Below are 16,162 nucleotides of genomic sequence, written 5' to 3' on the forward strand. Positions count from 1 at the left end.
CTGTATGCCCCAGCCCCTCACCATGAGTCACACCCCTCTCTCCATGTGGCCAAGGAGTTGATCTATCTTGGAGGCACCTGGTACCTCAGCCTTGACCTACTTGTTAGCCTACGAGCTCCTCACAGATGGACCACATCCTCAGATGAGCCATGTGTGGACCCCTGATAAACATCCATCGTTGGACACTCCCAGCAAATGCTAGTTGAACGAATGAATGAGTCCTAATCCTCACTCCATTTCCCAGTCCTCTCCAAAAGGGGACTGTGACATTGCCAACTGGTGTCCTCACAAACTGGCCTAAACCAGTGACTATTATGCCCGCTCCTGGCAGCTCTGCCACTACCACCTCCCCACCAGGCTGGGGTGTCAAGTGCTTGCGTGAGGCCTGGCTTATGTGCTAAGACTGGCTGAGACAGGACTAAATGAGCATAAATAAAGCTCTCTGGAAAGAAATCCTGCCCTGGACCCGAGGTTAGGTCCAGGCTCCTCCCAGCCTCCAGGCTTTCCCTGGCCAGGACTTAGCTGGTTTCACCTTGCCTAGAGGTGAGCTTGTGCACCCTGTCAAGGCAGAGCCCCCTTCCCAAGGCGATTACCACAGAAGCAAAGTCCAGAGGTCCTAAAAGGTCCTAGCAAAGGGAGGGGTTGCTGGGGTGTCAGACAGACAACTAGCTCTCTTTCTGCACCCACAGTGTGTCACTTTCTCTGCTCAGTGCCTGCCTCTTGGGCTCCCCCTTGAAAACGCAGGCCTACACACAATCAAAGCCAGACCCACTCCCCTTGTCCTTGTTAACATGATGGAGACAGGTAGCCCGGTAGTTTCCAGGAGAATGGAGAGTGAAGGGAGTCAGCATTTGACGGGTCCCTACTATGTGCTAGGTGCGAGGTACCTGATAGTTACCTCATTTAAGCATCAAAATATTATGAACTTGACATTAGACTCTATTAAAAAGAAAAGCAAAGCTAAAGGAAATGAACCAAGAAAATGCCAGGACTTTAAAAAGACCAAATTTGTACTAACCAGTCCATGTTAAGAGCACAGGCTCTGTCAGAGACAGGCCTGCGTTTGGCTCCTATCACGATGTCTGAAAACAGAAAGCATAATGCCCATCTCAGAGGCTAATATATACAGCATGCACATGTAGACCCTCAGTGGGCAGGGGTACTGGTACTGTCTGAAGGCCCTGTTCTTCTTCACGTCCAGACTCCTACCAGGCCTGTCCATGCCTCCGGATTGTCCCCTTCCTTTCCCGAGGAAAGATTCCAGGCACTCACCTTGGCTGGGAGGTCAGGCTGAGTTCCTGGCCCAGGGCAGACACTCTGAGTCTGCTGAAATAAAGACTGATGTAGCCTGCACACTTCTCCAGGTTTCCATCAGTAACCACAGACCAGCCCATCGCCTCCAGAGCCCAGTCAGTTTCCTCTCCCTCTTTCTTCTTTCTCCAGCTAGGAAACCACTCTCTCCACTTACACTCAAAGTCTCTGGTGAAAGGCCTGAGTGGTCTGGACAGTGGCCCATGCAGTCTTCATGGCATTTCCATGGTACCAGGACTCTAGGTAGCCCCAGAAAGGGGTTAGAGTCCCCTGCAGACTGCTGGGGCTCTGCTGTGCCCCACCCATATCCAAGGTCACCTGAGCCTCTGGTCCCTGACTGAGCACTCTGTGCACCCCACCCTGTGCTCTCGCAAGGAACAGAGGTGGGGGTGCCCTTACATTTCCTCATGCAAAGGCTGAAGTAGAGAAGCTCCAGGATCCTCCCAGTGGACAGAGGGCATGTCAGCAGGCTGGTCCCTGGGGAACTTGTTTCCATGGGTTTCCTGGGGTCTCTTCAGCAGCCACCATACCAAAAGAGTGTGAAGTCTTAGTCACATGGTCTCATTCTTTGGTCAGCAAACATTTGTTAAATGCCAACTGTGGCCCCGCCATGGGCTCGGAATGTAGCAATAAATAAGATACATAGTTCCCTCCCCTGACAACCAGGGTATTAGAACCTACCAAAATATACCATAATTTTAGATTAAAATTCAAACCCTAGACTAGGCAGAAAAATCTAGCTCCAGTTCAGGCACCAAGAGGTCAGTGGAATAGTCTCAGGCTGTCTGGTGACATGAGAGCCTATGCCCTTAACAAGACTGGTTAGAAGTAGAATCTTCATCCAGAATCTTTATCTGGCTCCTTTCGATCGGCTTACATCCACTCCCATTCAGGAAGGCCTTCCTTGGCTCAGAGGCAGGCAAAGGACTGCTTGGATCTTCTGCCCACTTGCTGACAGACCCCTTACATTTGATAATTGCTGGCTGAGGCTCCGGTCTGAGGAAGGAAGCCGGCAGTGGTGTGCCAGGGTAGACATGCACCAACAAGCAACCCCAAGCTTAGTGACTTAGGACACAGCCAAGTTCGTATCTGACCACGACCACATGTCCATCATGGGTCAGCTGGAGGTCCTTGAATGTGGCCAGTCTCCATGGAATGTTCACGGAATGTTCTTGAATGTGGCCAGTCTCCACGGAAGAAAGAGAGAGCACTCTGCAGGGGTGCACTCAGCTAAACACTGTGCTCTGTAAATTACGCACATCCTACCTACTCATAGCTCATTGGTTAACACTAGTCCCCTGGCCTCACCCAGAAGCAAGGAACCAGGATGCCAAAGACCCCATGGCCTGGCAAGTGGAGAGCCGGCGCCATGAGCACAGTGCCAGCTGAAGACATTTCATGCACCACCTCTGCAGATGTGCCCAGATCATTACACTGTACACCTGAAATGGGACAGACGTCAGGGCTCCTTGCTCCTGGTAAACCTAATCTCCTTGCCACCAGGCCTGGTCTCTACAGGACAGGTCTAAAGACTTCAGTTTTCTCAATGTGGTCTTAGAGGGAACCCTCACTTCATTCTCCTTTTCTTCATCTGCCAAGTCTTGCATCCTAAAGCAGGGATTGCTTATCCATCCCAGGTTTTGCCCACCCTCCTGCTGGTACCTCAGCCAAGGCCAGCAGGCCGTGGTGCCAGCTGCTGTCTCCTGGGCACCAGTGTTGGTGCTCCTAGATCCCTTATTCCCTCCATCTTTGTCTCATTCTCTCCATCTCTGTCTTTACAGAAATTCTTAGAATAGTTTAGTACAAGCCAACTAAGGACTCTTGACTGCCCTCTTTCCAGAAATGAGCCTTATTTCAGTGTCCTCAAGATTACCTAGGAGTTCTGGGTATCACCCTGCAGACACCTACCTGAATAACCACCTGCCCTGTGTATGACTTCCTCTTCTGGACCCTCAGGATGAAGCTTAGGCCTTGAGAGGGCCCCTGTTCCCTGGGACAGAGGGCTTTCATGTGGCCTGGCGTCTGCATACCAACCAGCCTCGAGGATGACTCGTTTTCACCCCCCACTTCAGGACCTGTGTCCTGTTCTGTGACAGCAGCTGCTGACTTTCATCCCTTACAGAAAGCCTGTGTTCTGACCCTGGCCCTGTTTCCTGTGTGTTCTCCGTGGTGCTGAGTAGTCTTCCTCCCAGGCAGTAGGATCTCTGAAACTGCATAAGCTGGTGGCCCTCCTCCAGGAGAATGACGATCTCCCTCTTTTGTCCAGGACAGTGGGTGGGAGGTGGAGTTGGGAACAGAGGACAACACCAGGTTTTTCCCCGTTTCCATCTGTACAGACACTGACATTCCTCACTCTCCCCGGCCAAGGATTCGCTTCCTCACAGACCTCCTGTGCGCTGTGGTTCCAAGGTGTGACCAAGGGAGGGGCTGTTATTTTGCAGACATCAACGAATGCCGTCACCCCGGCACCTGCCCTGATGGGAGATGCGTCAATTCCCCCGGCTCCTACACTTGTCTGGCCTGCGAGGAGGGCTACAGGGGCCAGAGCGGGAGCTGTGTAGGTGAGGGCTGTTCGGCCTCAAGACCTCTGGTTGAGCCCACACACACAGAGGGAAAGAGGTGGGCAGGGGGAAGTGACTTGCAGCCTGTTGTCCCCCATGATCTGGCTGGATTCCCGAGTGACGCTGGACATGAGGTGGGCGGGCTTCCGTTGCTGGGGATTTGCCCTCCTGAATCAGCCAGGGTGGGGGCCCCTTGGCTCCTGGCCATATTCATCCAGGAGCTACAGCCCAAGGTCCCAGAAGCTTCTGTGGCTTGATGCTGATAGGTAGAGCGAGGTGCCAAGCACTTGGGAAGAGCCTGACTCTGGGGGTGTGAGCTGGCAGCCAGGCCCTCCTGTGGTCCCCAGGGAGGAAGGGGTCGTCTGCTATTCTGCATCTCACCAGCAAAGTCTAAACAGCAAGGTTTAACTGAACAGTGAGTGCTCTTCTCCCTCCAGAGGGGCTGCTTGTCAGCTGTAGGAAGAATGTTCTTTCCCCTCAGCCCCCGCAGGAAGAAGGACCCGGGTTCAGAATGCCAGGAGGGACTGAGTTGTGAATAGATGCTTTGAGGCTCTGGAGAGGGCAGACATTTCCCAGGCTCCCGAGACTGCCGCCCCGCCACCCAGGCATAGCTTGGCCTCTCTCTGCCTTGCCCACTCACCTACTGAAGCTGGTTATTGAACTGGGAACATGGGCTCATACCAGTCTGGTTGGTAGGTGGGAGGCCAGAGAGGTTCAGACCCACTGTAGGGCAGGTCAAAGGTCTTGTCCTCAGATGGGCCGAACCAGCCCCATGGCTGAGGGACACTGACCCCTTTCCTAGGACATATGCAGGATGCTCTGTGTTAGCAGATAGAGCTGAAGTGACCTCAGCTGGGAAGGGCACCCTGGCCCGCCCAGGTGGGTGAAGCCAGGAGGAGTGACCTGTGGGCCCTCTGAAAGCAGATTACCTGGCCTCATAATTGAGATGCTGCAAGCCTGACTATGGGGACTGCAAGAAGGAAAGGAGGCCAGCCTGCCATCTTGGACTTCTCTCCCACAGATGTGAACGAGTGTCTGACCCCCGCGGTCTGTACCCATGGAAGGTGCATCAACCTGGAGGGCTCCTTTAGATGCTCTTGTGAGCAGGGCTACGAGGTCACCTCAGATGAGAAGGGCTGCCAAGGTACAAAAATACTGAAGCACCTTTCTCTACAGGCGCGTCAGCCTGCAGTTCCTTCCCTCTGCACACACACACCTAATCCACCCCTGGCTCCATACCCCTAACCGGGCTCGCCCAGCACACCGCTGCCAAGACCTGTCCTTCCCCTCCTCCTGCCCACCTGTCAGTCTCTGGCTGTCCTGGCATGTCTGCCCAGCAGAGTCCTACACAGAATTCAGTGGCCTGTTTCAGATGTCAACGAGTGTGCCAGCCGGGCCTCCTGCCCCACGGGCCTCTGCCTCAACACCGAGGGCTCCTTCGCCTGCTCGGCCTGTGAGACTGGGTACTGGGTGAATGAGGATGGAACTGCCTGTGAAGGTAACTCTGGGGAAGGGATTGCCACAGGGGGCTGAGAATATAGGTCTTCTTACCTCCCCAAGAACACTCCATTTGTGCCCCAGCACTAGGCTGATGCTGAGGGTCTCCGGGCTAGCCTAGAGGACCCTATAAATGGACTTGGTTCCAAAGAGAGCTATTGTTATAAGCCCCCAAACTGGAAGTGGGGAACAGGAGGAAAAGGGAGTCACTGAGACAAGAGGGAAGCTGACAGTAGAGCTACCCCAGGAGCATTCTGGGGACAGGGTGCTGGAGTTGCCCTGCAGGAGGCCCACAGCCAGGACCTGCTCCTGCCCAGGAGAGAGTCCTACATGCTCAGAGAGGGGGGCCAGAGGCGCGGGAAGGTGCCTGCCTTGCCGGGTGGAGGGAGCCCTCCCAGGCCCCGGGTGACTGGCTGTCTGTCTGCCCAGACCTAGATGAGTGTGCCTTCCCGGGAGTCTGCCCGTCGGGAGTCTGCACCAACTCCGAGGGCTCCTTCTCCTGCAGGGACTGTGGCGAGGGCTACAGGCCTAGCCCCCTGGGCCACACCTGCGAAGGTGAGAGCTGCCCTCCTACCCCATGTGCGGGGACTAACCCCTCACCTTAGAGAAGGGAGTGACCAGGTGACAGCAGGGAGGTGTTTCCAGACCAGGGGCCTCTCTGTCCACCTCGGATGGCAGGGCAGCTGGGATCACCTATTTTCACCCATCCCCACACAGGAGTTTTCGAAAGGTGACTGCAGACCTGGGTCTAGGGGGCCAGTGAGCCACTGGATCATAGACTTCGCTGCGGTTTGTTCAACATGCAGCTTCTTGGGCCTTGTCCCCGACCTGCTAGGTCAGCCACTGCTGTGGGCCTCGGAATCTCTAGCAAGCTCCCCAGGAAGTTCCCTCAGAGGGATGGGTGCTGGGACCACATTTCAGAAAACACCAGCCTGTACAAGGCAAACTGTAGGCCAGGCCAGCTTGAAGAATGTAGTTTGTTACCTTCTCGAGTTCTTAGTACCATTTCCTTTATTTCTCCTTTGTTTTCCCATTGCTTCTCAGTAAAATCTAAGCCATCTCAGCCATGATAAGGGCAGGGTAGCTTGGAGGAGCCAAGTGTCCCCAAGGTGAGCATTGTGTGGGCAGCTGGAGAAGCCCAGCCAGAGGCAGGGACGCCTGCAGAGCTGGGGCAGAAGGGGAGGGAGCTGCAGTCACCTGCGCTCGCACCTGTGCTGCTTTATAAAGGGAGAATCCCCCTCTGGGTCCAGACTCCTCAGGCAGGTGACAGGCCTTCTGGAGACCTCCCTGCTGGCTCCTGTCCATGGGAGGGGCTGTCATCGGCTGCCTTCCTCCCCATGTGACCCTGCAGACGTGGACGAGTGTGAAGACCCCCGGAGCAGCTGCCTGGGAGGCATGTGCAGGAACACAGTGGGCTCCTACCAGTGCCTCTGTCACCCGGGCTTCCAGCTGGCCAACGGCACCGTCTGTGAGGGTGAGTGGCTCGTCTCCCCACTAGGAACTGGAGGCAGGAGTGTGGGCAGGTGGGGAGACACCAGTGCCCACTTCTCCCTGCAGACGTGGACGAGTGCGTGGAGGAGGAGTACTGCGCACCCCGCGGCGAGTGTCTCAACAGCCACGGGTCCTTCTTCTGTCTCTGTGCACCAGGCTTCGCCAGTGCAGAGGGGGGCACCAGCTGCCAGGGTGAGATCCCAGCTTGGCCATGTCCACTTGCCAGCAGCAGCACAGTGACGCTGAAGGCTACGTCTAGAGTCCTGAAAGAGACAATGCCCATAGCCCCACCTGGGAAGATGGCAGCTGGGCATGATGAGAGGCAGCCGGGAGTCAGGGTGGGACTCCGAGTCTTTCACCAGGGCTTCTCCATGATGTCTACATGTGCACCCTCTGAACTGTTTGTCACCCTTCTCCCTGTGACAGAACTCCAGTTCCAGGGCTCCTGCCCCTAGCCTGGCCTCTAGCTTCCAGCTCTGGACTCTTGCTCAGATCTTCCAGCCCTTTCCTACCCTGAGTCACTCCCGGACCCACCTATGGGCTACTTAGGGCCCAGAGGAAGCTGCACAGGGCCCTGGTGCCCCAGGGCAGGGTCTGCTGACAACTTCTCTATTCTAGATGTGGACGAGTGTGTGGTCACTGACCAGTGTCTGGGAGGCCGGTGTGTCAACACTGAGGGCTCCTTCAACTGTCTGTGCAAGCCCGGCTTCCAGCCCTCCCCAGAGAGTGGGGAGTGTGTAGGTAAGGGCTCCCAGGGGAGTGGACAGGGCTTCACCCCAGGTCTGCCCACCTCCACCCATGCCTGGCCCTCGGCTCCCTGGGACCAGGACTGCAGTTTCTGGGAAGCAGAGCACTTTCCAGATTAATCATCTAATGGGTAAGGCGTTTATTGAGACTGCTGGCTCAGGGACTGTCCGAGGATGACAAAATGAAGACAATCATAATCCGTGTGTGAGCAGAGCACACCATCTAGTTTTTAAGCCAAATCGATTCAGTAGACATTTATTAAGCACCTGCTAGTTTCAATACCTTTTGCTAGGACAAACAATTATGGACAATCTTGAAATTGAGCAAGGGAGACAGACGTGATGACAACTCTGTAATACGTTTGGTGAAGGTTTTATATGAAGATTAAGTGTAAGGTGCTCTGCTGCAGGGAAGAGGGTGGGAGAAAAGAGTCACGGGGGCTAGGTGCTCAGTGCTTTCCTAAACAGCACACAGCTCTCTTCCTGGATGCTCACCCTGCTGGGTCAGGGGCAGTGACCCTGAACTTGATATTCTGGGATTGAGATCAAACAGTAATTTGGAACAGATCAAGGACCCCAGAGGTTGAGGGGCATGACCTTATAATGCCAGACGTGGGGGGGGGGGGAGAGTGGCCAGAGCAGTGACCTGGCCACTTCTGTCTCTTCTCATGACTCTGGGGACAGATATTGACGAGTGTGAGGACTACAGAGACTCCGTATGTGGAGCCTTGAGGTGTGAGAACAGCCCTGGCTCCTACCACTGTGTCCTGAGCTGCCAGCCTGGCTTCCACCTGGCCCCAGCTGGAGACTGCATTGGTGAGCTGCGAGCGGAGTGGAGGAGGGGGGACTGAGGACACCTACTGGTCATGTATCCAGCTAAAAACTACTTTCTCCCAAGGACACTTTTTGCACCTGTTTGAAGTTTGTATATTTTCCATACAGCAGGGCTTACACAAAAATTGAAGAGGAATGTTAAGAGTTTTCTTGTCCTGTGATTAAAAGTCACTTTTTACAGAGCTTGGTGTTAATAAACCAAGTAAGTATTCCCAGCAAATAGTGTGCACCCTATACTCCAGTCCCCACTGTCCCACAGACATAGATGAGTGTGCCAACGACACCATGTGTGGGAGCCATGGCTTCTGCGACAACACTGATGGCTCCTTCCGCTGCCTCTGTGACCAGGGCTTTGAGACTTCGTCCTCCGGCTGGGACTGTGTTGGTGAGAGGCCTTTGAGCTGACCAGGCTCTGGGCTGGGGAAGGGAAGGCCCTTGGGTGCTTGATCCCATCTCCACAGATCTTGACTGTCCCGGATAGAGGCCCTAGGGCCCTCCTCCTGAACTGTTCATGGCCCCCATTGCCCCATAATAGGTCCTCATAAAATGGGCAAGAAAGGGATATTTCAACTCCACCCTCAGCGGGTACATTGGCCAGGTTGGTAGGGGAAGTGTGCACATCCTCCCAACAGGGGGAACAAGCACACTGAGGTGCCACCCATCTCCAGACACCTCAGGGTCTCAAGAGACATGGCATTTGGATAAAGCACAGAGAAAGGAAGCCTTCCCATCTCATGACCTGTTACTGCCCCCTTCTCCTTGCTCTCAGCTCATGTCCTCTGTTCATCTGTTCCTCCTTCCTGCTGCTCCTACTGTCTGCCCTTCCCCCAAGACCTGGCCTGTTTCTTCTGGGGGGATGAGAAGAGGAACTGCCCGCTGGGCTAGGGGCAGGGGGCAGGGGCTGCCTCCTCTCCACCCTTGAGCAGTCCTCGTGCCTGGCAGACGTGAACGAGTGTGAGCTCATGCTGGCAGTGTGTGGGGCGGCGCTCTGTGAGAACGTGGAGGGCTCCTTCCTGTGCCTCTGTGCCAGCGACCTGGAGGAATATGACGCTCAGCAAGGGCACTGCCGCCCTCGTGTGGCTGGGGGTAAGCAGGACCCGTTCAGCACCCCGTGCAATTCTGTACCACCACTCCAGGCTTACAAAGTCTTTACACTGTTCCAGTTCCAGAGGGGGGCCTGGGCAGGCACTGGGGCAGTGTGGGCTGGGCTGCAGATTAGGAATGGAGGCGGAGGGATGAGGAGTCGGAATGCAGTGATTGTCACGGCAAGAAGGGGAATTCACCAGGCCAGGGGACATCATGAGGCTTCAGGGCTGTGATGAACCTGCATAAATAGGTTCTCATAAAGTGGGCAAGAAAGGGAGACTGCAACTCCACCTTCATCTGGCAGGTTGGTAGGGGAAGTGTGCACATCCTACCAACAGGGGGAGCAAGCATGTTAATTAAGGTGCCACCGTTCTCCAGACACCTCAGGGCCTCAAGTGGAATGGTATTTGGAGCAAGTGCAGAGAGAGAGAAGCCTTCCCATCTTGTGACCTGTTTCTGCCCCCTTCTCTCTCCTGAGAGGCTTAGGAACTCTGACACCAACTTAGGGTGGCTCAGGGATCTTAGACTGAGTCTTGGGGGAACCCTGAATGCAACCCCAGGGAGCCCTCTGGTAAGGGAAGCCTTGAAGCTGAGCTAAGCTCAACTCTCTCCTTCCCACTCCATCCCAGAGCTGCTGGGTTCAACCCTGAACTGTAAGCTGGACTAGCACTCAGCTGGCCTTTTCCGACTTGGGGAAAAGCAAGCAGGCCCTAGAACACGAAAGAGTGGGAGAGGCTGGGGTACAGAATGAAGCAGAGGAATGGACAGAGGGGCTGCCGTGTCATGTGCCAGAGCAGCGGGCACCCGCTACAGTGAAGGAAGGCAGGGTGGTGTACTGGAAGCAGGCAGGGGCTTTGGCACCACTGGGGTCAAATCCCTGCTCTCTATGCCACTTAATAGCTGGTGGCTGTGACAAGCTGCCTAGCTTCCCTAAGCCTCAATTGCCTCATCTGCGAAAGGGAGCTGATAATAATAATGCCCACCTCATATGGTTGTGGAGAGCATCAAGTGAGATGACATAGGTAAAAGCATTTTGTAAACTGCTAAACACTAAATTTTAAAAATAAATTCAAAGGCCAGGGTGCCCCAGAAAGCCATAGACAGACAATAATCAGGGGCGTCTGTCACACAGGTCAGAGCATCCCTGAGGCCCTGCCAGGGGACCACCCTCCAGGCCCCATCCGCATGGAATGCTACTCTGGGCAGAATGGCCAGCTGCCCTGCTCCAGCCTTCTGGGCCGGAACACCACACAGGCCGAGTGCTGCTGCACCCAGGGCCACGCCTGGGGAGACACCTGTGACCCGTGCCCAGTCGAGGACTCAGGTAAGGCTCCCAAGGGTCCCAGATCCTCTCAGGGCCAGCTTGGCAGGGTGACACTGAAAGGAGCAGAGAAGGTGGCAGAGGCTTTCCCTCTCTGAGCCTGGATGTCTCCCTGCACAGCTGCGTTCAGCGAGATCTGCCCCAGTGGTAAAGGCTACATCCCTGTGGAAGGAGCCTGGATGTTTGGACAGACCACGTACACAGGTGACCTCCCTACTGACCCTTCTCCCCAAATGCCACTCACCTGAGCGGGCCCAGCCTGGCCCTCTAGGTCCCCCAGGGGATCTCTGCGTCTCTCTGGTCGCTTCCCTCATTCCTGTTCCCAGGCTAACCACCTGTAGATTCTTAGCTGGAAGTTCTGACCTGAGCTCCACCTGGTTTCCCTGTTCCCCGAGTCTGAACCCTCCAGGAACAAACCATGACGCTGACTAACCCAGTCACAAGGCCCAGGGCCAGAGCAGGTGGTAGAGCTGTACAGAGGCCGGGGGCAGAAGCTTACCTCCCCGCCCCACTTACAAGCCTGACACTTCGGGGAACCCATACTCAAAGTGGGTAGTTTGGGTCTAAGCCCTTCAGAGCCCTAAGCCTGAAGCCGGGGAAGGAAATAATAAGAGAAGTAGCTTTACTTAAGTGCTTGCTCTGTGTCAAGGACTACCGTAGGCACTTTCCATGTATGAACCTTTTCATCCTCATACCAGCTCTAAGAGGCTAAGTAGTACTCTCCACAGCCTCAGGGAGGAAACTGAGGCAAGGAGAAATTAAGAAGTTGCCCAAAGTCACCTGACTAGCGAGTGACAGGGCCGCTAAACCCAGTAAGTCCAGCTTGGGAGCCCCATCTTAAGTACCGCCTCATTACTGCTCACCTCCCCCTCACCTCAGCTTTGCCTTCCCTCAGATGCCAATGAGTGTGTGATGTTCGGGCCTGGTCTGTGCCAGAATGGCCGGTGCCTCAACACAGTGCCTGGCTACATCTGCCTGTGCGATTCTGGCTACCAGTACAATGCAGAGCGCAGGAAGTGTGAGGGTGAGGATGCATCCCACCCTTCCCCACCCTCGGGCCCACAGCTGAATGCTCAACCCAGCCCCTGCCAGCCGACTCCCCTCCTGGGGAAGTGCTCATGGCAGCAGGCAGGTCTGTGGGGAGGGTGCTGTGGGCGGTCAGTGACTGCCGTGGGCACACAGTGGAAAGGCATCCCCTGGGAGGGGTCAGGCAGGCTGGGCTGGGGCAGGGGTGGGGGAAGAAGGGTACTACCTCTTTATTATCAGTTACAAGAAAACCCCCTTCCATGAAGGTGGTCCCTGGACAAGCCACCTTGGCACTGCCCGCACATTCCTCCCATCTTCCCACCACCACAGATGTCAATGAGTGCCAGGCCATGGCCTGTGAGAATGGCGAGTGTGTGAACACAGAAGGCTCTTTCCACTGCTTCTGCAGCCCCCCGCTCACCCTGGACCTCAGCCAGCAGCACTGTGTGAACAGCACCAGCAGCACAGGTTGGGGGGCCGGTGGGAGGCGGGGGGAGGGCGGTAGGAGCAGTGGGCCTGGGCTGGGGGGCTCACGCCCTGCCCCTGCACCCCCAGAGGACCTACCTGACCATGACATCCACATGGACATTTGCTGGAAAAAAGTCACCAATTATGTATGCAGCCAACCCCTGCATGGCCATCGCACCACATACACAGAATGCTGCTGCCAGGACGGCGAGGCCTGGAGCCAGCAGTGTGCCCTGTGCCCCCCCAGGAGCTCTGGTGAGTAGGCACCTGTGCCTCTGTGTAGAGGCCTGGAAACACTTGCAGAGTTGGCAGAGCCTCAGGGCAGGGGATGCCCTCACCTTGTAAAGGGGGCTCAGAAATGAGTAGAGCAATCAGAGTAGTGTGCCTGTCTTCCCTCCCTGTTCTTTGGGGACAAAGTAGGGCAGCGGGTGGACTGCAGAGAGGAGTGCTTCCAGGAGCTCTCAGAGGACATCAGTCCCTGCGTGCTCCCTCTCTCCTGGGCTGGGGAGTGAGCCGGGGGACAGCACGCCAGGCTTTAGCTACCAGGAATTGGGCCCAACTTCTTTTCTTCCTCCTTCCTGACAGAGGTCTATGCTCAGCTGTGCAACGTGGCCCGGATTGAAGCAGAGCGGGAGGCTGGGGTCCACTTCCGGCCAGGCTATGAATATGGCCCTGGGCCCGAGGACCTGAACTACAGCCTCTATGGCCCAGACGGGGCCCCCTTCTACAACTACCTGGGCCCTGAGGATGCCATCCCTGAGCCACCTTTCCCTAACACAGCTGACCACCCAGGGGACCACTTCCCAGTTCTTGAGTCTCCCCTGCGGCCTTCAGAACTCCAGCCCCACTATGTGGCCAGCCATCCAGGTCTGTATTGCCACAAAAATGGGAACCAGAGCTGTTTCACTTCCATCTCCTCCACCTGCTAATCACTGCCAGCAGGGTGAGGACAGGGAAGGGAAAAAACACACTGAGCCCTCTCACGGGTCACTCAAGGGACAATTCCGAAGGCTTGGGTCAGACCCTAACAACTCCCTCTAAAGAACCAGCACAGGGGACACAGATACAGGACATGCATCCCAACTTCAAAGGCTTCCCTGTGAATTGGTAGACTGAGAGGAAGTGGATAGGGTACCTCTGGTCTGTTTGCCCCTCCACACCAGTTTCAGCATGCAGAATAACCTGCTCTATAGATTCACACTTGTGACCTGAAGTCTGAATTAAGGATTCCTAATCACTTCAAAGGCCAACCACGGTGGCTCTGTCAGTATGTGGCAATGACCCCAGCAGCATTCAGGACTTGGACTCCAACAAGGAAGTCAGGCCTGGCATCTGTGCCATGGATGCAGTACCTGCCAGAGCCACAGCCACCCTCTCAGACTAAGACTGCCCTGAAATCAGGGGTAGGGTCTTTTTCAGGGCTGGGGGGCTACAACGAGAGAGAAAAGGGTTAGGCAGATCTTGTAGAAGTTTTGCTTTGTGTTGAGTGAGGGGAAACCCCCTTTGCTGCCAATCCTTTTCCCACAAAACCACTATGTAAAGATTTTAACACCCTACTACCAACCACAACAAAACCAAAACTGTACAGAGACACCCAACTGCTCAGGAGCCCAGGCATTGTGACAACAGCATCCCAACCTCCCAGGAGTCTTTGTTTCAAGTATAGCATGTCTCACCCCACCTAAAATGACACATACTGATTTTCTGAGTATTGTCTGGTTTTAAAATCTTTTGAGTCTTGTGACTTTCCCAATCCCGACCCCAGTTCAGTAAGGGCAGCCCTTTATAGTGGAGGGTGAGGTCCCAGAGTCTAACGGGGGGTGAGAAGGTCTCAGCTTCCTTCTCTGATTCCTTCCTACCAGAGCACCAGGCTGGCTTCGAAGGGCTTCAGGCAGAGGAATGCGGCATTCTTGATGGCTGCGAGAATGGCCGCTGTGTGCGTGTGCGGGAGGGCTACACCTGTGACTGCTTTGAGGGCTTCCAGCTGGACACGGCCCACATGGTCTGTGTGGGTAAGTTTCAAATCAGAGTGGCAATGCCCAGGGAGCAGAATGGCCCAGCTGGCTCAGTGGGAAGGTCAGACTGGCCCATGGCAATGTTCAGGGAGCAGGATGGCCCAGTTGGCGCAGTGGGAAGGTCAGACTGGCCCACCACTCACTAGGGAGACACTCCTGACTTAAGACAACTAGGACATCCCCTGCTGCCACCTAGTGGGGCTGCCAGGCACCAGGCTGAGTGGTGAGAAAGCTCCAAGGCAGGCCAGAGGCTGTTTAGAAAGCCCTTTCCATTGGAGGTTCCTAGACCAAAGCAAAGCAGAGACAAAAGAGCATGGTCACTCTCCTGGGCACAGTATGGACTCACCACCATCTGCTCTGTGTCCTTGAGTTGCTCAGTTTGGAACAGTGACTTCAGCCTCTAGCTGCCACACCTAGGGTTCCCCTGCAGGACCAGAGGGGGAGAGGCATCAAGCCAGAGGCACTTGGGCCCCTACAGCTCTTTCCTCCTTCCCTTCCTCTTAGATGTGAACGAGTGTGATGACCTGAACGGGCCTGCTGCACTCTGTGCCCACGGTCACTGTGAGAACACGGAAGGCTCCTACCGCTGCCACTGCTCCCCGGGCTTTGTGGCGGAGGCCGGCCCCCCACACTGCACTGCTAAGGAGTAGCAGTGAGGAGTCCGTGTGCGCAGCTACCTGGAAATGGCCCCAGCCACAGGCGAGGAAGCTTTCGAGCTGGGAAGACACCATGAAGACATCAGGCGGGAGGCCCTGCAGCCCAGCTCCGAGTCAGCCTTGCCAGCTCTTCACCTCTCTGAGCTTGGGCTGGGGCTGGGAGCTTCTGTCACTGCCTCCATGCCACATGCCCTTGCTTGGCTCAAACACCACCAGATGCTTTAATGCTTCAGCCACTGACCATGAGGCCCAGCCTGCTATCTGTCCTGGCCTTGCCACAGGATGCTTACCAAAGGATGGTCCTCCACCCCCTCAAGCTGTGCAAACACACAAGATCCTTTGGCCTCACGCTGCAGACACCTTTTCCAGCCATGATCCACACTTCATCCTGATGATTCCACAACTGGGTTACATCTGCCCTTGGATGGTCCTTCAGTACCTACTGAGCAAAAAAGGACTGAGGAACTTTGGGGAGTAGCTGCATTGCCTCCTCAGAACCATCACCGCCACTCAGCCAATCTAGTTTGGGCCATATTTTGCCACATCTCCATCCTCTAGCCAGTTCAGTGGCCCCAGGGAGGAGCAGAAGATCCCCTCATCTCAGAGAAGACTGAAGCTAGATGGCTGAGTATAAGAGGCATAAATGAGGGGAGCAAGGAGCCTGCAAAAGCAGCAAGAGGACAGTATGAAAAACACAAAGAATTGGTAAGAAAGGGGGAGCCTGGGCCTTACACAAGGCTAAAGAAAATATTCAGTAGCTTCAGGTAAATAAACATTCAAAATCTCTCCAGCAATAGCTCCTGTGCACCACAGCAAGTGCTGCCACAAGACAGGGTGCCCACCTCCAAAGACTTGTATTAAATACCTATTGCTTCTTACAAGAAACAAGTCTCTCCTGGGCTCTCCTCCTGTGGACACCAATTTGATGTGCTAAAAATAAAAAGGTCTATTTTCTAGCTTGAAAACAGGTATAGGCTTGTTTAGGGGAAGCCAGATTTTCTATGTTGTTTGTCTACTCAGAAGCCTCAGCCCCCTTCCTCTTTGTGAAACAGACAGCTGGCATCCCTCTGAGTTGGCAAGTAGAGACCCACCCCAACCTTGGCTAGCTAGGAGTTTAGAACCACGGTGGAATAAAGAAATGTACATCTGG

At 55.1% G+C, this 16,162-nt stretch overlaps 1 protein-coding gene across 5 annotated transcripts in view; it reads left to right on the top strand.

Moving 5' to 3' along the window:
• LTBP2 (latent transforming growth factor beta binding protein 2) overlaps positions 1–16,162 on the top strand; it is a 92,876-nt gene extending 76,714 nt beyond the window's left edge. For 3 of the 5 annotated variants that reach the window (XM_057488326.1, XM_036913191.2, XM_036913194.2), the window contains 18 exons: positions 3,753–3,872; positions 4,894–5,016; positions 5,245–5,370; positions 5,799–5,924; positions 6,721–6,843; positions 6,927–7,052; positions 7,479–7,601; positions 8,291–8,422; positions 8,700–8,825; positions 9,383–9,526; positions 10,659–10,850; positions 10,968–11,051; positions 11,743–11,871; positions 12,204–12,341; positions 12,429–12,596; positions 12,927–13,208; positions 14,204–14,353; positions 14,861–16,162. In XM_057488326.1, the coding sequence (XP_057344309.1) occupies positions 3,753–3,872; positions 4,894–5,016; positions 5,245–5,370; positions 5,799–5,924; positions 6,721–6,843; positions 6,927–7,052; positions 7,479–7,601; positions 8,291–8,422; positions 8,700–8,825; positions 9,383–9,526; positions 10,659–10,850; positions 10,968–11,051; positions 11,743–11,871; positions 12,204–12,341; positions 12,429–12,596; positions 12,927–13,208; positions 14,204–14,353; positions 14,861–15,006 (2,558 nt within the window). In that variant the 3' untranslated portion in view covers positions 15,007–16,162. Of the gene's footprint in view, positions 1–3,752; positions 3,873–4,893; positions 5,017–5,244; positions 5,371–5,798; positions 5,925–6,720; positions 6,844–6,926; positions 7,053–7,478; positions 7,602–8,290; positions 8,423–8,699; positions 8,826–9,382; positions 9,527–10,658; positions 10,851–10,967; positions 11,052–11,742; positions 11,872–12,203; positions 12,342–12,428; positions 12,597–12,926; positions 13,209–14,203; positions 14,418–14,477; positions 14,828–14,860 lie in introns of those variants that run through there. The other 2 variants (XM_036913193.2, XM_036913195.2) reach the window with 2 other exon arrangements.

The sequence above is a fragment of the Manis pentadactyla genome, chromosome 11 (assembly GCF_030020395.1).
Source record: "Manis pentadactyla isolate mManPen7 chromosome 11, mManPen7.hap1, whole genome shotgun sequence".
Taxonomy (NCBI): Eukaryota; Metazoa; Chordata; class Mammalia; order Pholidota; family Manidae; genus Manis; species Manis pentadactyla.